We start from the raw sequence: 25,226 nt of genomic DNA on the forward strand, positions 1-25,226 counted from the left end.
GTTAGTCCATTGACTTTGAAAAACACCTATTATTTAAAAGGAGTCTCAGGGCAGCTCTGTTCCTAAATTTCTCTACAAATGTAGAACTCACAGCATGTAAAGGCTAGAATCATCTCTCTCCCTTACTAGAGAATAAAATTAAGATGAAAACACAAAGAGCAATTCTCCTCAGGCTTGACTGCTGCTACTCTTCCACCCTCTCTCAGCCTGCAGACATGGACAGCTATTGTCAAGTACAGACACCATTCTGTTTGAATAAGTGACTGTTACTTCTCCCTGTATTTGTACCATTCACTGAATTACATCCAACATTTACAAGAAATATTCATCACATACCTCTTTTTTGATCCCATATGAACTTGTTCTGTGATTTCAGTATATAACTCCTACTACTGTTGAGTTAAAACATGTTTGGAACTCCTGGAACAGGCTCAACTTCATCTCACTTCTCTGAAGACAGGGTGTCTTTCAATTCATGCTCTAGATTGAGACTCAGAAAATTAGAGGTTAAATGTTTTTGCTCTGTTCCAAACAGGCTGCATAACTTTGAGCAAGTCACTTACATCCCTCTGTTCCTAAAAACATGCCATCTGTAAAAATGGGAAGACCAGTATTTCCTTAGCTGACAAAGCCATCAGGAGATGCCCACACTGGTGACAAGCACCATAGGAAAGTGGATTTGTCACTCAGGAATCCTGTCATTCAGAGTACTTAATATTCTGGACATAATGGAATGAAACATTTTAAAGACCATTGCTCTATCAATATACAGGAATGGAAGAATTAATTGTTTGCACACTTACAGCCTTGCTTATATAAAAATGGAACAATTTCATTCCATTAAAATCAACTGAAACATCCACTGTATGTAAAGAACTTTGTACATGCCCCACAGCAAAGCCTTGTTATATGTACCTTAGTGTTTCCTTTATGTACTAATATAATTGTCATGGGATAAACCTCTGATGCTGTTAGGAGTTACCAATTTGAAAAGTATTTACTTTGTAATTACCACATGGATCCAGTTGTGCGTAACTGAATAGCAATCTTTTGCAGTTCCAGAAGGCCCTGGAACCAAACCACTCTGTGCAAGTGAGGTTAAACAAACACCACATTTATGCATCCTTTTTCCCCTCTTTTTAATCTCCAGTGGCATTTTGGATACTATGAATTTGTGGGGTTTTTTTTTTAGAGCAAAGTTCTATTGAATTTTATTTGTTTTTAAAGTTGGGATATTAGAAAAGCTGCATGTTGCTGTCAAAAAGCTGTTCTAGATGCCAACTTGGGTATGATCGATACTAATCTGAAATTACAGAATATTGGTTCCTGTAGCACACTGGGAGAATAATCTAATCTTATTTTTCCATCTGAACATGGGAAAAAACTTCTTTACTGTGAGGGTGAATGAGCACTGGAACAGGTTGCCCAGACAGGTTGTGGAGTTTCCTTCCTTGAAAATATTCAAAAGCCGTCTGGACACAATCCTGGGCAATGTGCTCTAGGTGACCCTGCTTGAGCAGGGGGGTCAGACTAGATGATCTCCAGAGGTCCCTTTCAACTTCAACCCTTCTGTGATTCTGTGAAATTCCAGACTATTAGTGAAAGTTTTGGATTCTTTTGTAAAACAAATGTGACACAAAATAATGCTAGTTATTTCTAATACTAGTTTCTAATACTAATGCTGTAATACTATACTATACTAAACTAGTACTAGTGTAAGTTACAGGTTCCAATTCTGATCTGACAACTCTTCTGCAACACGTCAACTTCTACTATGTTCTATTATGTTTTCGTCTTACTCAAAATTCACACAGGTCTTTTTTGAAAATCATTATGGAGAAAATGTCACAAAACAAAATACTGATTTTGTTGTATCATTCCAAACAAACCAATTCAAAGTTCTCAGTAACGCTACATATTAGAATAAAATAAAAGGAAGTGCTTCAGACAGGCACAAGGGGAATACACATAAAAAGTCAACAGAAAAGAAGCTTGAAAAAATTTATTTAAGGCTATCATTTAATATCCTTAAAGCTTAGCCTTTTTATAACAAAGGTTTCAAGAGGGATATTCACTTCTCAGACATTTGTAACTGCCAGCCCCTTACAAATAATGCATATAATTGGTGATCGAATCATTTCTATGTAGAAGTCAACTTTATAGAAAAATAATTTCATGATTAAATGTAAATGGACTTATTTTGGTTCTAATAAATGGAAATTATGAAGATGTGGAACTTTCATAGTCTTAAAACTATTAAGGTGGCTGTCCCTTAGACAAGAGATTTTCCACATATAATCCTTTGGCAACACTAAACTATAGTACAATTATTTCCTGGCATGCAAGGTGACATAGCTTTATGCTACACCCAAAGTAAATGACAAAATACAGATTTCAGAATCTCTTAATAGCTGGCAGTTGATGCAGTGAAGAAGATCTTCATTTATCCCACTTTTATTTTGTTTTTTTACTGGTATTCTCCCAAAAGGTCCCTGGAAAAAAGAAGCAGCAGTAATTAGGACACCTTATAAATTTCTTAAGATTTATGAAATATGTGCAGAACATATTTTTCTCTGGTTAAGAGTTAGCAGATGTTAGTTCCACAAACCCCTCAATGCCTCTCTTCAATAACAGATTGAAGACACAATTATTTCTAAAGGAAAAGCTTTTTAATAGTTTCTAATAGATGTTTTCCTTACATTATTTGTTTCAGTGCTGAACTACAAACAAACACAAAAACATGAAAATGCTAATCAAAACTATAATTTAATTATAGCTTCCAAATTTTTTTAGATAGTATTTGTTGTTTTAGATTTCCAAAATCAACTAGTGATTTTGGGTGCTTCAATCTTCAAAAGACTAAAAGTAATCTAATTTTCAGAATGGGCATCCAACATTCTGGAAAATCTGGCCACATATGTCTCTAGTTAGCATTTTATTATTTTTGAAACTTTTTGCTAATGTTAACAAACAATCCTTAATTCTTAACCCATTCACAAAGCTTGGTTAGAAAATGTTTTTCCAACATTTGCCTATGCATAGGCAAACTAAAGCAGAGATTTTTAAATAGTCAGCCATCAGGAACTCCAATTACAATACCCTATTCCCTAACTCCAAGCCACAATTTAGGGCAGTCTTTTACATCACGGTCTTCAAAAATAATCGATTTAGTATCATGTTACCAATAAATATTTCAGATTTTATAATGCTCATGCAAGTAGCATTCAGTGGCAAAACTCCCCTCAAGTTAAATAGCAAACTAATAGGTTCACCACTGATGCAAAATATAGACTATATTTGGAATGATTTCTGTTTATAGTGTGCTATCCTTGTTCAGCACTGTCTCTAATATAAAGTTTGTAATACATTTATAGATATGTTAATAGAGAAAAATAAGCTGTATTTTCTCTATGTATGACAAGTACATTTAAACCCCCAGTATATTAAGAATTAACATGATCAAAATTCAAGCACCTTTGGGTAACTTTTGTGTTAATCAGCCATTTTAAGAACTCTTTGGCAGCCATGTCATCAAGGATTTTGTTGATATCACTCGTGAAAGTGCCGTCTGCATGTCTTCGGCCCATTTCTTCGGCCACAAGAGCTTTTTCTGGGAAACTTCAAAGGGAAGAAATTATCAAACAATTTGTAGATCAAAATAAACAAACTGCTTAAAAGGGCTTCCTTATAGAATCTAATGCACTGTATGTTTCTGGTAGTTGCAAGGATTGGAAGTTTGATCCTGATGTTATGGCTCAGTATAAGATTATATACATCAGAACACCTTCTGATGCATTTTTTAAATAATAGAAGGCAGGATAGAAGTCTCCCTTTACCAGGTAGAGACTTTTCCTTTAAGTGAGCCTAAATTCCTCTCAAGCATGTTTGAAAAAGCCAGACATATAAAAACATACCTCAGTCTGCACCCTCTATGCCAAGTGGACTAGGCAACAATGAAATTCACAGTAGCTTTTCTAAGTCATTATTTAAAAAATACTATAAAATACTATAGCCAAATTTTTATACAGTTTTTTACTCTTCTAATTGGACATACAAGGTCTTAGTTTCATGCTTAAAATTGTTTTGCATAAACATTTAGACATTAAGAGCAGTAACTCTTTTTTTTAAATAACCCTATTACAACATCAGCATTTTAAATTTTGAATCAGATCCTCACTCTTGGCTCTGTCCCTTTTTGACCACTGGAAAACCATTGTACCAAGAGCCTGATTTAGAAAGTTTTCCTCTCTTGTTTCATCCCATCAAATATAGGGAGATTTTAATCAGTTCCAGTAAAGTGGGCTGATACTAAAGAACACTGTGCTTCATGACCAGTGACAGGCAGAATGGTTCCTTTCATGCAGTAATTTAGCATGGCAATTAAGCTCTTTCAGGCAAGTCCATACAAAAGTTTGACTGCAAATACTACTAAATATCAAGAAGCAGGAGGGTAGTCTACATTTACTTGTCCATCTAGGTTTCTAAACTCAGTTTATCACAGCTAGGTTGTAATCTCTCTTTCTTACAAATACTAAAATACCTTATTTCTGCTCTTGAAAATAAAGCATGACAGAAAAAAAACTGCAAATCTGAACATCGCTATGAAGTGACTCAACCTTTCCCCTCTCTTTATAGCTGACCTTATTCATTTAACTCTATTTTTTCAGGAAATAGTCATTGTTTCCATAGTTTACTTTTACCTATTTACTCTTCCTTGACTACAACACACAATCTTGTCTTACAGATTATATTTTATTGTTGTCATTATTTATTATTTTATATAGTGCGAGAAACTTACATAGTACTTTACAACTGGGAGAATATATAATCAGAGGCTGAACTGAAATCCCTGCCCCGAAGAGCTTACAGTCTAAAGGCACAAACAAGTACAGAACAGTTAAAAGGGGGGGAGTGCTTGTGCATGGTGCAGCTGCTAAGCCATGCAGAGTTGGAAATATGATGAGATAGAAGGTGCCTGGAGAAAATTAAAGGTAAGGGTGTTCCAGGTGTAAGACTATCATGAAGGAAGGTATAAAGTCATGAGAGAGCAGATGAAGAGAATAGTAGGTTTGAGAAATCTGCAATGAGTGTATGGAGAACAAGTTATGAATGAAAGAAATCAGAAGCACAGGGCAAAACAGTGGAGCACAGAGTCTGGGGAACCTCGAACATAGCAAAAGAAGTAGATGTGTCTTAGAAAGGAAAATATGTCATGGTTATAGGAAATGATGGTTATTTTGGCAGCAGCAACTTAGGGAGACTGGAAGATAGGAAGAAGAAAAGCAGTCATCAGTAACTGCTGGGTATGGTCACCAAAGCATGGGGTACAGCTGTGGTGGCAGGGACAAGAGCAAAAATTTAATTTTGGAAATATTGCAGGGGAAAAGATTGGCTGCAAAGGGGAAAAAAAGAGAAAGGAATTTAAGATGACACTGACTCGAGTCATCTCAATGGTGGTTAAGGAGACTGTAAGCGATTTTATGTGAAGGCAGAAAGGTGGTAGTGAGAGGAAGGTCTGGTTTAGTTTTAGATGTGTTGATCTTAAATATAACTTGACCTTACAGAGTGTAACAGCACGCTGAACAGGTTTGTTTTAGTCTGTATTTGAACTTAATAATTTAAAATGGTAGTCTAACACCCACACAATATCTTCTATTACAAAAGAAAAACATGAAGTACAGCAAGAATGATCAAATATACATTAAGATTTCAACAGACTTGATTTCTAACCCCAAAAGCAAGGCAAAATTTAATAATAGGAATGGATGGATTCTTACTCTCTTCTTCCTCGTCCATTCACTAACCAAGCAATGAACTCTTTGGCAGCTTGACCTTCCAAATAAGAGGTGATATCACTGGTGTAGGTGCCCTCAGCATGTCTCTCAAATTCAGCATGACGCTTGGAGATCCCGTTGCTGAAAGAAGAGCAATACTCTAGGATCAGACTGTATTATTGTTTAAATTTTTTCTCTTCTTTTTGTCTTTATTAATTACTATTTCCCACCAGACTAGCATTTCTTATTAGCAAAAAGGGATTTCTTTCCTTCTCAAATTACTCCCAATATTTTCATTTTTAAATTCTGAAGGCATTTTCTGTGCTATGCAATATACAGTTGTGCAGAGATACCTGAACTATTTCTGACCAAGTTAGATCAGGTGCTTAAGGCAAATATAGCTGCACTGGAGTGGTCTTTTGCTAGATTAATTAGCTCTGCTCAACAGACTATGTTGTATTCTATAGACATACTTACTTTTAGTTACCTCTTGTTGTGCCAACCAAAATATTTCCACTAAATCACTCCTCCTGCCTTCATTTTCATAATTTCTCAGCCAAACTGTTCCAGCTTAATGCCTTTTGATTTTACTTTCTTTTGCATTTTGGATTGTTTTGTGAACACTCTTTTAACCATCATTCTGACCAAGTGATAATCTTGGAACAATTTCAGACCTGGTCATCTGCAGCTTATAGAGAAAGACAGTTGCCTTCTTTTTCCCCGTTGTGCTTCTTTCTCCAATACAAAGCAAAATTATATTGCACTGGCCATTTGTATTTTTGAATATTTTCCCCAGATAATTTCCCTTGCATTTGTATTTCAGAATTAGCTACTTTCTGCCCAATTTTTGAATGCCTCTAGCCCTTTCTATTATTTTTCTGTCTTCTTGGGATTTCACCATTCCTCCCAATTCAGTACCATCTGCACTCTTCATCAGCATGCTAACTAGAGTTGTTTGGAACATTTTTGATGAAATGTTAGTTTTGTTGAGATATGCTGTTTCATTGAAGCTGAAACATTGCACAGATTTGGTACTGATTTTGACAGTGTTTTGAACAGAAAGATCTTTGTGATCCAGGCTGCCCTCTTTGGTATTTCTGACAAAAGGAAGAATGAATATAGGTATTTCAATCTGTTTTGCAAAACCACTCAGTGGATTTTTGTTTTGTTAGTTCAAAATTTCCAGCCCCTCATCCCCTCCCCAAAACACTGTCAGGAAGCAAAATTTTGGCGTCCAGCAGCTTTTGTGTTCTCCATTTCCTTTTCTATTATGAACAATTTGTATAAAATAGAACTGAGTACTGAGGACTAAGCATTGGATCATCTTTTATCAGTTCTCCCCATCTTGGTGCCTGGCCATTTTCCCTTCCTTAGAGTCTTCTTAGTAGTTTTCTTTTCCCTTAACATAATGACTATTTTTTTCCTTCAGCCTTCTTCTGTATCAAGTTTTCATTTTTATCTTGTTCTCTCCACTTCTTTATTACTTAAAATGTCTTCTCCTGAAAATTATTGTTCTCATCCTGTTGCATTCTGTGAAGCCATTTTGGAAATCAAGTTGCACTTGGATATAGAACACAGTTGCAGGAATAATTAACATAGAGACATTTATTCTTTACTTGTAAAAAGTAGGTGCAGAATAATTTATTTTGATAGATATTGCTTGGATAATGATACCATTGTAAAGAACACTAGCTATTTTCTTTCTTGCTTAACAGAAAACTAGCTTGAGTCTTTTTCAAGTAACAAGTCTGGCAATTAGAATACCTTGAGAGCTGGTCTGGGAATTCGTCATTCTCTTTGTCCTCCTGTGCTTGTTGTCTGTAGCAGAATTCCACAATCATTAGATCGTTATTACCAGAACATTGTGGAGCATGCATGAGCTGATAATATTCTATTGGATATTATTTAAATATCATTATAAACAACCATGACTGAAAGATGAATATTGTACTTTTGGGCTAACAATATCCTGAAATTCTTAGTTTACATTTTAAGATTTTCACCAGGATTTAAAAGCATTAACATAATAGATTAATGGACTCTGTAGGTAGATCTTCTCCATAACACAAGGCATAGAATTGCATGCAATTACTGTTGCTATCAGCTTGGTAGCTTGTGTTTAAGCAAAGCATATCTTCAAAACACATGCAAACTCATGTCTTAACAGTATACTTGTGATACCAGTAAACTAGTGGCCAACAAAGTTTAACCCTTAGCTCCCTTTTCACAAATGAAGCCTCACGATCAGAGTAGCTGTAGATAGAAAGGATTTATTAAAGCCCAGCAGCCTAGGCCTTCACAGTACATTTACATACATTATTCCTATTGAGCTTCATTCACTGAGACAATTCTCAAGTCTCAATGAGGCTGAGGTACAGTCTCATGATAGATGGCATATCAGATAATATACTGATACTACACTTGATTTATCCAAATTCTTTTGACTCATTTTGCATATATACACATTTCTAATAACATATTAACACTATACATAAATTATTCTTTAGCACTTTACTCATTTGAGGATTATAATGTGGTTCTGCAATGGGAAACGGAAATCAAGCAAACTGAATTCAATCAGATACTAGATTTTTGGTTGTTTTTTCTATATGGAGATTTATAGCAATATGACCAAAATGCTTACCCATTTCTTTTAGTACTCATTAACCACTGCACAAAATCCTGAGCTCGCCTAGTGTCCAAGTACTTGCTGTAATCACTGGTGAATGTGCCTTGTGAATGACGTTTCACTTCATTCAGTTGTCTAGATTCATCTAATGGTTCAGACTGGGAAGCTTTGTATGATCTATGAAAAATTTAGAACTTGTTAAATGGTTACAGTATATTCTACAATGCATTGACTTTCCTTTTGAAATATAATTTTATACTCAGACAAGGTAAGAACAAATGGCCTATCATTGATCATTAGCTGGCTGGTAAAATGAATCAATATAGCAGATTAGATACTGCACAATTACAAGGTCTTCTTGGATAACCAAGTCAGCTATTGCTTGAGATAACCAAAAACTTCTGTGTTGTACTTCACAATATTAAAAACTTTTGCCAATTCTAGTGGTAGGTTAAGTACTGTATAATAGTATAAAAAAGCTAACATTAAGTCATAGTATGCTTTGCTTTGAATGTTAAGAAAACAAAGTTCACACCAAGAGTTTGTAGAAGTTTGATCTAAAGTATTTACCTTGATTTCTCCTCTGTATCCTGAAGAGGATTTTGCCAGCTGCCTTGAACTATCATTAAAAGCAGCCCAGCAGTAAAATAAACAGTTTTCATTTTCATTGCCTGTCAAAACACAAATAAGGCAACAAAGAAAAATATGATCATCTTTATGTACATCAGAATCAATTATATCGATAAAGAAACATCCTTAATGTTGATCTAAACTTGAAGGTATTGAGAACCTATGTAGATGGAAGGAGACTACACAGTGCTTTGAGGAGGCATTTAGAAGACCTTGTCTCTGCCCTAGGCTTTACTACTAGACTTCAAGGTGAGCGCAGAGAACTGCAACCTCCGTTTCCTTTGTAATAGTAGGATAAAGGTCCTTATCTTCTTTGTTCTGGGTTCTACTGGTAGCAAGTACTAGATCTGTTTTTATAATATTGTGTCAGTGCAAAACTAGGGTACTGGTGTGGCTTTTATTTTTTTCCAGCTTATTTACTAGAGAAAAACAAAGCAAATCTGTGTGGAGAATACTGTCACATCAGCAACTTTTTCTTTTCTTCCAACTCTTTACCCTCCTTTAAAAAAATGTTTTGAAATAACATATACTGCAGCAGTAGGCCTCTGGAATAAATGTCTTATTAGTAGGTGAGTATTCAGAAAAAAACCCAAACCATACACTAGCTTAACAATTCATGATGTATATCATATATGCCAAGTTCTGCTTGTTGCACTTTTCATATAATACTCTATTTCAGTTTAAGCTCTTCCATTACAGTCCATCACTCATATGGGTATATACTTTGTCTTAATGTTAAGAAATTAAGGCAGAAAATGTTTGCTTCCAGGTGTAATTCTTACTGTTTTAGGTCATTCTATTGGCTCCAATGATGTAAGAGATCATTATATGTTTCCTCATCATGAGCACTTTAATAACTTCAATAGTCTCACTAATTTTAATGTGTTATTCAATGTAAATTAGAGTATTACAGTCTGTACAAAACTTCTGGTGATTCACAGCCAAGCTGTGATTCCCTTACTTGCACTGGTGACTGATTACTCATGCAAGTAGTTCAGTTATAACTTTTACTGAAAGTCACCAAGAGGAGTAAGACATTCTCTATTCCCCTAATTATGTGTGCTAAGATTCTCATTATTTAATGTATTGTTATTAGTCGGTTGACACATAATCTCCTATAGGACAAACACTGTTGGACAAAGAAACCTTAATCATTTGGGGCTCACAAAACCCTATGTAAGAAGGAGCATGAGTGGCTAATAGACTCAAAAGTGCTTTGCAGTGAGGACATCTATATGAATGGAGATGAGAGGGAATCTACTTAAAAAATCGCCCACTATATATTCTTTATTGTTAATTGTTTTGAATCATTTACTTTATGGAATAAATGTATAGAAAAGGAAATTAATTTCAAATTTGGTTATGCGCTTTTGACTGTGACAAATAACTATGTCATTCATTCAATGAATAAAAGCTCATTCATTGAATGCTGAGCATTGAATGCTCATTCATTCAAACTTTAAAATCAGTACAGATCACAATATTAATCTGCTGTAAAGCAACAGAAGTTGCAATGAGTCCACATCAGTAAAAATGTCACTGGAATTATTTCATCATGCACTTCACTGATATTTGTTTGTGCATATGAAAGAGCCATTCTGCCATCCATGAAAAATTTCTATGGAAGTTTATATTACAATCTGAAATACAAAGGGAGATAGGAAAGATGAGTGCACTGAAATAAAGTGGTAGGTGGCAAAGTAAGACCCAGCCAAAAGACACCCGCCACACTAAATTTAATCTGCATGAATTTCCATCCTCCAACTCCACTGATTTTATTTATTTAAATTAAATGAATTATAAAATAAGGCAGTCTGAGAGAAAACATACCTATTCTCTATTGCAATACCTTGCCACAATAGGCTGAATTTAAATATACTATGGCCTGGAGGAAGCCAAATCAAAGTTTTGAAGGAATGGTGTGTAAAGAAGGTGCAGATTTCTCTGTCTTGGGATTCAGTTGGCTCTGCACTGAGCAGTGCAAATGCAGGGCTATATTAACACCTCCAAAAAAGCCTACTCCTGCATGAAAAGCCTTGCTGCTGTAGGGGTTCTGCTCTGCTCCAGTATTCTCCCCCAGTTTCAGAGCAGACTTTTTCTGGAATCTTTCTGTTTCTCCCCTCAGTTATGGAATGACTTACAGTTGGAGATTAAAAGTAACCAAATTGAATATTCTCTCGAACCCAGCAATCTAACTGAAGCCTCTGAGTGGATAATGTAGCAATTTTACTATAAATAGTTCATGATTAGCTTGTAGTAAGCTTCATTAAATACCCTGCTTATATATGTTATAAATAAATAAAAACATTCAGTAATTCAGGCTGCCATGATGAGGTTTTATTTTTCCAAAGAGAAATATATAAATTTTTGGTTAGAGCAATGATTGCTAGAGAGTATGTACTTACCACATGTGGCCTACCATGTCATGTACTGTAGGGGAAGCTGGAGGAATTAAGCATACATGAAACTGGAACATGCCTTATGGTAGATCTCAGCTGGTATAAACTGTAACTCCATTCTATGAATCTATAATAATTTACACAAGGTTTGCTCCCTGCGATTAACAGCTCGGTGGGCATTTTCGCAATAGTTAGGAAGAATATATTGCTGCTGGTATTTTGTGAGGCCTAATGTTTAAGAGAATCTTAATGGATCTTAATGGAATCTAAATGCTATACTATAATACCTCAATGTTAGAATCAAAATAGTTAAGTCCAATCTTAGGCAAAACCAGGAAAATTATTTGATGAATACAAGATCTTCTGGTAGATTGCACCATTAAGTGATGGAGTCCATTTTTCTGTCTCCACTAGAAGCCATTGCTAGTACTGCTCATTTTTTGATGGTGTGTATGGAGTAACTAATGCTTTTCTGGCTTCTGTAATGCCTTAATACATGAAATTTGATTCCTACACCTCATCATACCCTGCCTTTAGTACAAACAAATACGATATTTGGAATGGCCATGGAAGCATTCAACCCTGTTTATAATCCTAACTATAGTATTAGACTCTTTTCACTGTTTCCTTTGGAGCTGTAATTTGGTGGTGCAACACTGACATCCAATGTTTATCTCAAAGAATGCATCATTTCACATTTCAAAGGTTTAGGACAACAGGACAAAACCTGCCTTATTCTTTGAGAGACATCTCCGTTGTGGTCATAGGACTGCTTTCACTGGAACGTAGTGACACCCATACTAGCTGATTTAGCTGTAAACAAGTTAACCTAGACACCAAATGGAGTCTGGCTATTGCACCACGCATAGGTTAATTTGTCGTGCTTAATGGTACATTTGCAATTTGGTACACTTTTCAGTAAGCTGAATAACTAACAAAACAAGCTAGATTGTTTACAGCTGACTCTGGTATTGTTAAATCATGATGCAGTTTCGGCATAAACTAAAGTTAGTGAGCTGGAATGAAAGAAATAGCCTAGTCATTAAATCCAGTCTGTTTTAAATAATATCAGACACCAAACATTGTTCTAGTATATAAAATTCATAAATATACATTCAAAGCCCGTTGCAATTAGGAAACAGATTTTCAGTGATTTCAGTATGTCTTGGACCTAACCCTTATGCCCCAGTCCTAGACAGCTTTCAGATGTGAACAGTCCCATTGGCTATATTACAACTAAGAAAATGTTTAACATTAAATGTATGTTTAGCTTCTGTCTAAATTTTTTAGAATCAAAATCTGGGGAGACTGGTAAAAGGAGAGATGTATAAATGCACTTTTTCGAAATTAATACAATTTTCAGGATGGACAGTCCTGACAATGGTAAAACAAGCATTTTTGAAAAGTACTGCCCAGTTATTAAACTTCTGTCAAATATGTTCTGTTAAAGTTTAGAATCAGTTTTGTATGCTCAATGTTTCATATTGCTGTTGGTAACCCACACTAGCAACAGCTATTTGTTTTCTATAAGTTAAAGAAACTACAGTATTTAATGAGTAAATTGTTATTTTATTATTGGGCACACAAAAACATTTTGTAGAGAAAAAGAGATGATCAGCAAAAGAATATTAGTTTAGTTTATTCCTGTTAATTAATTAATTTCCATATCAGAAGAAAGGTTTTATTTGCTTCAAATAGTTTAGGTCACTAGGACATACGGAAAAAAAACATGCAATCTCATTGCCAAGGTGCTAGAAAACTAAGGCTGATCTTAAATGAAAATTTTTGGTTCTATGCTTGTTAGGCTAATGGAAATGTTTCTAATTTCTTTTTGACTGGAGATGAAAAACATAGCATAACTGAATTTGTACCACAAGAAAGTTTGTAACAGATATGTTTCTCAAATATTGATCAGAAAATTTTAGTGCTGAAAATATTGACTCTTGTGATGTTTATTTTGCATTTGAAATTAGAAAGGAATATTATTTCCTTGATATACTTGATTTTGCTAACTTTTCCAATATATTTTACTGCAGATGTCTTTGTACACTGTGTGCAATCTGTACTAGCTTAATCTCAATGAGTTTAAAACAAAGAACCTTTCAAAAGACATATTTGGGTCCATTTCCAGTTTAAAAATACAAACTGTGGACCTACCTCAATAAAAGAAGGGATATTTAAAAAATAAAATGAAAGAATAAGAAATGAAAATATAAGAGGAAAAAATAGGTTTATGTTGATATGGCAATGTTTGCAGATGGCAATTATTTCAAATTATTAATAGATTGCTTTCTCAGTGTATATGTATACTTTACTTCAAATGTACATACAATACTATAAAATGCCTTCTGGAAAGTTCTGTGAAATATAATGGTTCTAGTCTACGGCATTCTGCAGTAGGACAGAAATCTGAATTAAATTTTATGCAATAATCACAGTAACTACGGAAAGGTTTTAATTTTTATTACATGCTATAAAATTTCTAGTTCAGAACCTACAGTGATACGAAAATAACAGTTGCTTGAGACAAACTAATATAAAGGTAGGGCAATGGAGTGGCAATCTGTCTTGGACAGTTTTAAATGATTGTCCACAGAAACCTACTTATTTTGTATGCATTCTACTAATTTAATCCTTGTTGATTATATTGAGGAAGTATCTATATGGACTGAATCTAATTTTTAAAATCAGACTTATTAAATAACTCTAAAGCAGGTAAAAATTTAAAAATCAATAATTATTTATCTCACATTTAGATTTTGACTACAATGCATGTCTTTCATGATCTCATGTTTAATCTTGCTTCTTTCAATTGCTTCTGTAACCCTAACAGTTGATTTGCCATTTTGGGATCATTCTCTGTTGGACTAATTGAATAGACTAAAAAAGATTTAAATTATGACGGCTAGTCACTAACTCCAAACATCAGTCACTATAATTGCAAAAGAAAACACCAATATATTGAAAGATCTTGTGCCTGTATTGCAAACTTTGAAGAACACAATTCAGACAATGCACTCAGCCTTCTCAAACAAACTCTACCTAGTAGTTCATATAAATCTTACCTTCCAATACTTTCAAGTGATACGTAGCAGCTGAAGAAGGATCTGCTACTCTCTCTTCTGGAACTATGGGAAGCCTTGAGGATCCTGAGTTCTGCCTAGCTGCCTCTCTTGCACAGCCTTATATATATACTGTTCAGCTCTAGTAAGCAATATGAGAGTGTATCATTGCTGACAGTTTCCTTATTCAACTTAAAAAAAAAGTCATCATATTTGCTATTCATTTCATTTGATAATTTTACAAGCAATTTCACACATTCATTCTGCTTACTTTATGACATCAGTGCTAACATGGATTTGCAAAAGGAGTGAGGTAGCAATGTCCAAAGAAGTAAATATCAAACAGAAGGGCATTAGGATGATAAACAGTTGGCTAAAGGTGCTTGGGATTAAGGCAACAATTTCTCCAACTTCTGATTTGCCACATTTAACATTTCGTATACAGCAAAATCCTGGCCCTATTGGCATTTATAATGTCAGCTTCATCAAACAATTTTACATTAAGTTTTATAAATTTAATACACTGTAACAATAACCAGCACAACTCCCTCAAAGTCCTCGATTAATTCCTCAAGTAATCTTGTGCCAATATAATGAACATGAAAAGATGGGAAATACTGCAATGATGGTTACCCATTATGCAAAATCTAGCACTGGTCAAATTTAACAGATTTGATTGTCCTAGATGTAATATGCCAACTTTGTAAGTTCTGCTGTATGAAAATTCATATTCACTTGAGAACAGTATGCTAAGCATTCATTATAAATTGAGTTTCACACTGTGGCCTACAGATTTATACAAAGATAAAGCCCTTTGCTCACACATCTCTGTTCCCTACAAGGAAATTAAAAGAAATATATAGACTTGAGTTTTATAGCTGTGTATGTTCTATAAAACTATTGTCAAGGTCCTAAAATATTCAGTAATGGGGGCAATTGCACAGCTGTGATGGAGCAGCATTGCCAAAGAAGACTAGATTCAGCCATCTGGTGACCAAAGGTAGGAGAGAGGGAGAGAGATACAAAGCTTCTTTGTTGATGGCCCTGGCAGCTGAAGTAATCCATACAAATCTGCTAATCTGGAATATTTTTTCCCGAGTCTGGGGTATTTTATCCCATCTTTGCAGCAACAAAGTGAGATATACCCTTCAAGGAATTCCTGGAAAAGTTTTCTTCTACAGACTTCATGTCATCATATACATCATAATAATTCTTGGTAAAATGCAAAAGGGCACAAACAAATGAAATATGATTATTACATAAGTAAGGGATGAAGTAGTCCAGGAGAGATATTAAATATGAAAGATGCCACCCTGAGTTTCAGTTCTACTCAGTAGAGGGAAGGGTCTGGGATCACAGTGGATATCTCACTAAACATAAGCGATAGCCTGTGCTCCAGCATGGAGGGGCCAATGGTCTAATTTGTGGCACAAAGCATATACATTAAGCAAACCCTCTTATTTCCCCTAATACTACGCCCTGATATCAGCAGAAAACCTTCTTCACTGAGGTAATTTTCTGCTGACTGACCACAGAGAGACTAGTGTAGCCCGCATGACACCACTGAGGCAGTGTATAAGCCAGATGCTGGCTTAATAACCCTAGTATTAGAGTGACAAAAAAAATTTAATGGATACTTCCTAGAGCTCTACCCTAAATATCATGCTGTGGTATCACAGTACGTGCATAGGGAAACAGTAAGTCTCATTACACAGTCCACATGATCAATTTTAATTTTTCTGTTAGTATAATTTTTCTTTGCTCTTGGATCCATCTACTAATATTCACGTTCCGTTTTCGTCATTTCTAGCTAAAATGCAAGTGACTACTAATGCTGCTGTTGAAAACTGAAGAGCGTAGCTTCTGTTCCTCACATCCCTGTCTCCCCTTTATACCTTCAGCCTTACTTTCTCCTACTGTCAGTCTCCTTTTTAATTGCTCCTTCCTTTTCCCTCTAATCCACATCTCCCTCTATCTTCCTCTTCTCCTCCCTGCCCCTTACTGTATTTTGCACTCTCCCCCATCTGTTCAAAGCCATGTATTCCCAGTCATGGGTTAGCATAACATATACATACTCATATACATATGTACCAAACGTGGCTTTTCAGACTTCTGTTTGAAATAACCCACCGATACTGCCAGTATTACTGTCTCCATATGCCAACCTTCCCTAGGGCTAACAGCTGTGTAATATCTAAGCCATGGTGCCAAAGGAGCTAAAATACGCTTGGAAACAACCTTAAACCCCAAATCTACATATCTTCATGAGATTCCAACTTCACTGAGATACTTTGTCTTCTTTATCTCAAAAGTATTTTTAAATCTACTTTTGGTTTACACTTTATGAGCATTATATATGGGGTGCAAAATCATACATTAAATGTAAGTAACTCCAGCCTTAAGTATTAGGAGGCATAGCATCTTTGCTGCTTCTGCGGGAGAAGGCCCGCTCACAGCTCTGCAGTACCCCGACAGGACAGCAGATGGTGATCAACGGGCCGTTTAGCCCTTTTGTGCATCAGGATGCCATGCATAGCCTTGTTGAAATGGGTTATTACTGACAGTATCTAATTGCATGTTGAGTTAAAGATACATAACTATTCTAAACAAGCAATATAGAATGTAAGACCATATCATCTCTTCTAGGAAACAGGCAGTTCTTTTCTTTTTGTTTAGCTCTATTTATTTTCTTGTGTCAAATAAAGTTCCTTGTTTATGGTAGGATGATTACAGGAAAAAAGTATGAGACACAGCAGCTCAGTGCACCTGGTTAGGCAGGTTGTTACACAGGCTGCATCATCTAGGAGGTCATCTAGCATCTAGAAGGTGACTGTCTGATTATTTGTTTTTCAAGTGATACACAGACAATAAAAAGTACAGGAAAGAAGTTAACTGCCATCAAGATCCATGCACTCCTCAGTTGCCATAACTGAATATACAGTAATATATGTTTTAACAGCACAGCAAACAAGAGCTCATCATGCCAAACAGAAGTAGAGAACTGTAATGAGTGCATGAAACATGCGTGTGTACACATCTTGTATGCTGCTTTTTTTTCTCTCACATTATAAAATACAACAGTTACATGGCAGTTGTTAAAAGTTAAGGGCAACCCCTCTCTCCTTTGTATTACAGTTCACATATGAGACAGCGCTTCAGCTGAGTAAGACTAAGAGACAGAACCTGAAAGTGATCTGCCTTACCTATCTTCTGGCAAGCTGCATCTTAATGCTTTCCATTTGTCATCTGGACACACTGAAAAATAAGCATCTTGAATTTACTGAATTTGGAGGTGATCAAAGTTTCCTGCACTATCATCTCAGTAGCAGGTAATGGCTGCTATTAGAGACAGCATACTGCACTCACTGGACCAGATATCTGTGGAAAAAGTCCAGAAGATGTAAAATGAGAAGTGAGTTCTTGATACTGCTCCATGCTCAACCTATTGCTCTGACAGTGACAATTCCAGCTGTCATATTTTGTTTTTTCAGAAAAACAGGGTGAATGTATTTGTTATAACTGGCTAACATTCCCTGTATGTCAAACTTTTTCAAGGAAGTTTCTCTTAGGAAAAAAATATCTTAGTTTAAACAATTTTAAAAATTTAACTTTTTAATGAATTAGGAAGTTGTGGGCTTTTTAAAGTAAAAAAAGAAAACAAATGCTTTAAAAAAGTAAAAAAAACTTTCAACATTTTCCTGCCATTACATATATAAAGAACACAGGAAGGGGGAAGATGTATCTTGGGGTATGACTACAGGCCCACCCCCTTTGCTTTCTTACATCGCACTGAAGGCATTCTTCTCCCCCTCGCCTCCTCAACCGTAAGTTCACAGGTTGGGCTGTGCAGCCCTTTTAATTTTCCTATTCTTGCTGTATGACAGTCAGTCAAAAGAGGCCAGCATTCCCCTTCTGGGAATTAGTGCAACACATGTATGTTACACATATGTATAAACATATAATATATATATCATACATGTTGCACACATACATGTATAAATATGTATATAGCACAAATAAATGTGTGTAAATGTATGCGTGCAACTCCATGACTACACTTTGGAGAGCAAGAGTGGCGCTCTGAGATGGAGGATCAGGTTAGGGCCAGGGTCTCTAAGCCTTTCCAGAGCACGCCATCCCATGCTCACTGCCATGGATGTCTATGGGTTTGTACCTTAGGAAACAGAGCTATTGCAACTATGTAGCAGCCCACGTTGTCTACTGATACAAATTGGAATTGTTCCATTTGAAGTCAATGGAGCTGCATCAATTTGCGCAAGCAAAAGAGCTGGCCAAGTGTGTACTAGTTACTTTACATTTTCAGAAGACAATGTTCGTAATTGAAAGTAATACCAAATGTTCTTAGCAAATACTATGAATTATTCAGATTAAATACAGAGCATTCAAATGACTCTATAAAATGTAATAAACAGCTGTGCCTTGTAATTGGAACTGACTGGCAAACTGGAAAATATTGAATATAGTCTGAATTTGACTTGATGTCTGAGTAAAATGAGTATAACATGAACCATGATCTGGAGCCTGGCTGGAGTTACACCTGGTCTTCTTCTAAGGCTGTTTTCTCTCCAGACCTTATCTTCTTTGCAACTGTACTAATCCCAAGTGAAGCAGCGCATGTAGTTTCATGTTTGAAGTATGAGGATTGCATTGATACATTCATTGTTGCATTGATACATGTTCACTGATACATACAACTCCCATAGCATGAGTGAGATACATGATGGAAATTGAGGTTGGCACATTGATGGTTTGGAGTGGAGCCAGTGGTTCTGCTATTATTTATATACACTTCAGCTCCTGGAAAAAAACAGATTTTGCTTTTGCAGCTCTAGTTGTATTTTGTAAAAGTTAAATGGGATTAATGTGAAAATAGGCGTGTAAACAACAGTATCTGTGCCTATTTCTCAAGGCCCTGTCTACTTTATTCAAATCAAATACCAATGTCCCATCTTCAGAAGCTTATACACCTTTTTTAAAGGACAGATATTTGAAGACTAAGTTTCAGTGTCTGAAGTGGTATTTTTGGGTATCTCAGGTGCGATATGCTTAATCAAAAGGGAAAAGAAAAGGGGGGAGAGCTTAGCATTTTCTTAAAACCATATCCTTTAAAGTGGTCAAAGGTGAGAAACAAAACTTTGGGGACTCTCACTGATCTGCTTAGAAAATCTTGTCATAAAAGCTAACGTTTCTTAATTTCAAAGTTGTGTTCCAGTGTTGACTTTTACATACCATACTCTTATGTTTGCAGCACAGATATAGACTCTGTACTCATATAAGACCGACCCCTAAATGTATTTTTGTTAGACACAGCTTCAGCTTGATGCCTCAGGACAATCCCTTTCAGCTTGAACTCTGTTGAAGCTCTGTTACAGAACTGTACTTAAATACTGTAAGCTAGATTAAAAAGGGAAGGAGCAAATAAGTGTCCTGTGAAGTGTCTGTGCAAATGATTATACCTGGATTGTGACTGTAGACAGCAATGCAGAATGGAAAGAGTTATGGTAGTTAAGTAGTGCTCTGCACCATTGCTAATGAATGACTGCATAGTTACCTGTTCTTAGCACAAGCCAGCAACTTTGATATTGCTTATGTTTGTAGAGGTTTTTGACACAGCATTCTAGGACATTTTCCCAAAGTCATCAAAATACATGGTTGCTCAGTCACACATCTTGCAGGTTAGACATTATTCCAGCAACTCAGTTAAATGTCACACTCTGCTGAAGACATATTCCCATTCTTCTGCAAGAACACTGTGTAAGGCACATAAATTAACAACATGAAAAACAATGAAGCAAAACTGACAGCAGCATGATGCACTTCTTTTTTCATGGTTTGTCTCCAAAACTGCTTCCGGCAAGTCAAGATTAATAGTAGAGAGTTTGGAAGATGTGCACTCTGATTGCCTCAGGAAATAGACGTAAGGGTGGATTAATGATGAAACGAAACTAATGCATCGCTTGGAAAAGAGGTACCTTCCATTATTTTATCTGTCACATTTTCCTGAAATGTCCATTACCTCAAATACTTCCAGATGCTTTTGGCAACAGACCTGTAGGCAGGGTGTGAACAACTCACTGCATCACTTTATTACTTACAGAATCCATGAAGGGCCAACTTATCTGTCCAAATTTCCAGAGCTTATAGGCTTCTCAAATGCATAAATAAAAACAAAGGTGCAGAAATTTAAAGGTGCAGAAATTCTCTGTTTTCAACCAGAATTAAGAACCTAAAGAGCACCTGATTTATTGACATAAATGAGAGATTGCTACTGTACATTTTGAAAATTGCTCTACCCATCAACATATTCAGATGTCTGAAATCTTTAAACATCTGGTATAAGAAGAGCTGGATTTTCCACTCTTTCTCTTCAGTTCTGCAGTGGTTTCTGTGGCATTGTATCAGTATAACCAAATTAAGAATTAAATCTCAGTAATTTCAACTGAATTGTATTCCTTATTCGTAAAATCACCACATTACTGAGAGCATAGTTGTTTGCAGCAAATGCACAGAGAACCATATAATCAGCATCAAATTAGCCCTACTTTGTGTTATATTTGCTTATTTTAATGTTAACTTTCTTAGAGCTATCATTTTTTCCTTTAAGCATTATAGCAGTTGAATTTTAATTACATTACCAACAAAAAGCTCATTAACGTCACATAATTGGCAGCGTTTCCAAAAAAACCTGAACTAATTGAATATTTTCTGAAGAGTTCCCATGAAAGTATAATTTAACCATTACAAACAGCTTGGCAACTACATTTACATAAAGATGTGTCTGAGGAATGTTCTCATGTTCAGAAAATCAGATTTGATAGTGCCATTAACAAAACAAAGGAAGCTGTTACATAGCAAGTCACTTCCACATTTTAATGCTTTTGGCTAAACCCTGTGTTTTTATCAAGAGGGTCAAATGAAATCCCTTGCTTTTCCACAGAGAAGCAGCAACCAATTTCTGACTGTGAGTAAGGAAGCAGCTTTCTTATGGGAAGGTAACTCCACAGTCTTTTTCAGGTTATTTTATACTTTCACTGGCTAATAGCAGAGATGAGATACTGCCTTAGACAGAGCACAGTTCTAATGCAGTAGGGTAACTCCGGATTTTCTAAACACGTGACCATAGAATCATCTCATCTACAGTGAGTCTCTTGCCAATTACCTTGTTCACATTCTTACATTATGACAGGGCTGATTTAATTACTAATCAAATTAATATATGTATTCCAGTAATTACTAGCCTCTAGCTTTCTTAAAAGACTCCCTAAAATAGTTTCACTAGAAACAAAGCAAAGAAAGCCTGCATGATCCTTTGATCCTTTCCTTCCCTATACGGGATGAATGGCATTGAGATTCAATTTGAAGTGCTGAGGTGACAATTACAGATTAAAAAGAGAATAATAATGGCTCACAAATTCTTAATACAGGCAGAAAGAATACTGAGATAAAATACCTGTGTTGAATGTCCTGCTTCTATATTTAAACCTGAACACAGAGTTTTGCAGACTCAGGGTTTCAAATAAGAGATGAACAAAATTTGAACACAGCATTCAATACTCCGGATAATTACCCAAACTTCAGTTTCAAATATTGTGTGTTCCTATCTCTACTTGGATTCTTTCCAAGAAATTGGAAATAAAAACACATTTTGAGAAACTGGTTGTTGTTAGCATGCTAATTAGGTACTTGCACTGCTTTCTTGGTCCTTGCCCATTTTATAGTTGTAGCTAACAAACCCAAGCATATTCATTTGGCAGTATGCCTTCTCGATGGACCACCTATCTTTGCAATGCAGAATGTAAGTTTAAGCAAGATGACAATAAATGCGCATGGCGTTTTATGTTCTGATTTTATTTTTTCTTCCAAACAGGTGCTAAATGTGCCAAAACATGTATTAGCATAACATCTGCTAATATACAATATCAAAAATGATGTAAACACCAAGTTTAAAACCTTATACTTCCTGTCATTAATTCACCTGAAAACTATACAACCTGGGAACTGTTATCACTGCATTCTCCCAGATATGAATCAGACACCTTCCCTATGCCACCTTAGAGGCTACTCATTCTGACAAAGAAAAACACTGTTTGAGGAAGTGGGTCATATGCGTGTAGAGATGTTTGCTTGAAAGGCCTGGAATTCCATGGTTCTGGTCAGTATACCACTGAAAAAGGAAAAAAAAAACAACCTACTTTATCTTTTTAATTCTGTAATAATTAAACAATCCCAGAGTTTATTTATTACCATATAGAAGAAAGTAGATGCCTCAAGAAAGCACATCAGTTTCCATTACAGTCATATTCTGGATGAACGAAGTTTCTAAACTTTCTGTAATCTAGGAGCACTACTGCCTCCATATCGATGAGTCAGTTTTATCAAGTCAGGCGAAAGAGCTCTGGGATACCCTTGGGGATAAAATGTCCCTGACATACGCTGCCTGGCCTTGGCAATAGGGGTCATCGGCTTGGCTAGGAACACTGGCCTCTCAGTAATAAGCCTCCACCTAAATGTTGGGGAATTCTATTGGAAGCATTCCACAATACAGCTGGGCCACAAGCATTATGAATGGTGTATTGCAAGTAAGATACAGGTATGGATTATGCTAGCTCTTGGAAAGGGCAGCTATCCCTTCAACCTCCTAGTTGCAACTATTATGTGGAAGACAGTTTGGCACTGGAGATATTTCCACTTTCTACACCATTAGAAACAGGATAAGAAAAGCAAAAAAACCGTTTGTCTCCTCATTCAAGCAATAACAAGAGACCTTTGGGTTGCAGAGTCTGGTCCCTTCACACTGAAGGCATAAACCTGAGGCTCAAAAGCAGGTAAGTTTTTGCCCTCCTCCCCCCTGTTCTGCACAGTCCAAAATCTAACTGTTCTAACAGAACAGTCTTCTAATTTTTGTGAACACTTTATATCCATTTGTTCTTGTGCCAAAACTGTCTTTTAGCTTCAATAGCATTTCTGTTAATATTCATCCTCCAATGTACTTATAGGCAGAAATGCCGTATTTTTTCAGATGTTATTTTACTGTACTAAAAATATTCTGCTCTCATAAAGCAAGTGCTCTGATCAATGACATTCCCACATCATCCTTCTATTCTCCGAACCTACGCTACTAAGATTTCCCTGTAACTGAACAAGAATGACAACATCGCATGCAGCATTCCAGATACTTGAGAAGCAACCTGCGTTTGCCATGCATCAGTGAAGGATACAGAAAACGTGGAATTCACAAAAGCATCCACAAACTGCAAGTACAGGGGTACCTCTGTGATCACTTTTTAGGGAGTTCATGGACCTGGGAGAGTGGCCTGAGGCAGAAGGCCAGTGCATCTGATAGTAGGCAGACACTTTGCTCATTAGCCGCAAGACAGAAGGTGCAGAAGGAGAGGTTGGCATATATTTGGTACTATTTTTCAGATGTTCATTCTTCTTTTATGTCCTCTAACCTCCTGTCTATTTGTTTCTTTGTTTGTCTGCACCTACTACCCCAACTGAGTTTTGCAAAAATTTTTTTTCTCATCCTGGATGAGAAAAAACTTGGATACCTCATGCGCTTTTTCCCTGTGTTCCACCTCCTCCCTGTGACAGGCATATCCAGTCCAAAATAGAATCCATCAGAACCAGGGACAGTTTTGGCCCCAGAAGCCAGCTCTTCCATCTACCTCTCTTTTACCATGTATCAGCAACTTTCAGGAAGAAAGATTCTCATTCTTCCTGGATCATTTTAAAAGTTTCTAAGTTATCTTTCACAACAGAGAAATCCTATTACCATCCGAAGGTGCAGAAGGGAAAAAAAAGAGCAGAACAAACCCTTTGACCACGAAATTTTCTATGAGGAGTAACAAATGCACTAGCAATTGCCACATTTTAAAGCTTGTTCAGTTAGACTGGGTTCTTAAAAACATTGCCAAATGTCAGATAAGCTTGTTAAAAAAGTCATAAGCCACTGTTCAAAAAGGAAAATAGTCTGTTATTTACCATTGCCTGGAAATCCACCTGTGCATTTACCAGAGCTTTTGCAATTTGTGCTGAGTTCTGAAAATGTACGTTATCTAGAAAAGGAAAAAAAGGGATAGGCTGTTGAAACATGTAAATACCACGCAGCATAAATTTATAGTGCATTAAGCTGTGTCCACCAATTATCAAGTGATACAGTTGACATTGCTAAGAATGAGTAAGCATCTTGTAATATGTCATATGGAAATGTACCAAAGATCTAAGTACTGACCCTAATCAAAGGCACAGAAAGATGCTTAATGTTTTTCAAACAAAGTGATTCTGGCTCTATATTTGTACTGCCATTTGCAAACCTCACCATCTGCTGTTCCATGGATGAGAAGATACTCCACATTTTGGAAATTCTTTGCTCTTGCCATCACAGTTGAATTCTGTTGGGAGGAAAAATGAACAGTTCAGCAGCTTCAATTTAAACCACTCAGTCATGGAACTGAAAGGCTTTCATTACCTAGTTTAAAAATAATCAAACAGTTGGACAGGCATAATAATTATAGCAGTGACTTCCTATCTGTCTGAGATCATAACAGAAGCCCTTTATATTTGGTGCCTTTTCTAAGGGCTAGTTCACAAAAAGCACAGTTCCCACCATGCATCATCCCCCAAATATTCTACTTCCTGACTGCCCAGACAGCTCTACCCAGGCAGTTTGCATTATCGAGCCATCAAGTTATCAAGCATTTCTGTAATT

General features: G+C 36.1%; 2 protein-coding genes across 4 annotated transcripts in view; both read right to left on the minus strand.

Annotated features, from left to right (window-relative positions):
* Window positions 1-1,984: 1,984 nt before the first annotated feature.
* GCG (glucagon) lies at window positions 1,985-22,210 on the minus strand. 3 transcript variants are annotated; one of them, XM_064514856.1, is made up of 8 exons: window positions 20,067-22,210; window positions 17,698-17,872; window positions 8,974-9,074; window positions 8,419-8,580; window positions 7,539-7,592; window positions 5,778-5,915; window positions 3,475-3,618; window positions 1,985-2,492 (listed from the first exon to the last, which is right to left on the minus strand). In XM_064514856.1, exons 3-8 carry the CDS (start codon window positions 9,069-9,071, stop codon window positions 2,468-2,470), a joined length of 621 nt encoding a protein of 206 aa, XP_064370926.1. In that variant the 5' UTR covers window positions 9,072-9,074; window positions 17,698-17,872; window positions 20,067-22,210; the 3' UTR covers window positions 1,985-2,467. The 3 variants fall into 3 exon arrangements, with proteins under 3 accessions (XP_064370926.1, XP_025950261.1, XP_064370925.1); XM_026094476.2 differs by lacking the exon at window positions 17,698-17,872; XM_064514855.1 differs by lacking the exons at window positions 17,698-17,872; window positions 20,067-22,210 and adding an exon at window positions 14,498-14,699.
* Window positions 22,211-22,344: 134 nt separating this feature from the next.
* FAP (fibroblast activation protein alpha) overlaps window positions 22,345-25,226 on the minus strand; it is a 41,928-nt gene continuing 39,046 nt past the window's right edge. The window contains exons 24-26 of the mRNA XM_026094465.2: window positions 24,837-24,909; window positions 24,500-24,573; window positions 22,345-22,679 (exon numbers count right to left, since the gene is read on the minus strand). Of these exons, the coding sequence (XP_025950250.1) occupies window positions 22,578-22,679; window positions 24,500-24,573; window positions 24,837-24,909 (249 nt within the window). The 3' untranslated portion in view covers window positions 22,345-22,577. The remainder of the gene's footprint in view (window positions 22,680-24,499; window positions 24,574-24,836; window positions 24,910-25,226) is intronic.

The sequence above is a fragment of the Dromaius novaehollandiae genome, chromosome 7 (genome assembly GCF_036370855.1).
Source record: "Dromaius novaehollandiae isolate bDroNov1 chromosome 7, bDroNov1.hap1, whole genome shotgun sequence".
NCBI classification, from domain to species: Eukaryota; Metazoa; Chordata; class Aves; order Casuariiformes; family Dromaiidae; genus Dromaius; species Dromaius novaehollandiae.

Excerpts from the sequence above, each read along its gene's own strand:
- GCG (XM_026094476.2), bottom strand. The coding sequence starts at position 9,071 with ATGAAAATGAAAACTGTTTATTTTACTGCTGGGCTGCTTTTAATGATA. Across the intron at positions 3,619-5,777 it reads AATGGACGAGGAAGAAGAGA|TTTCCCAGAAAAAGCTCTTG; the intron begins GTAAGAATCCAT and ends TTCCCTTTGAAG. Across the intron at positions 2,493-3,474 it reads AACACAAAAGTTACCCAAAG|GGACCTTTTGGGAGAATACC; the intron begins GTGCTTGAATTT and ends TCTTTTTTCCAG.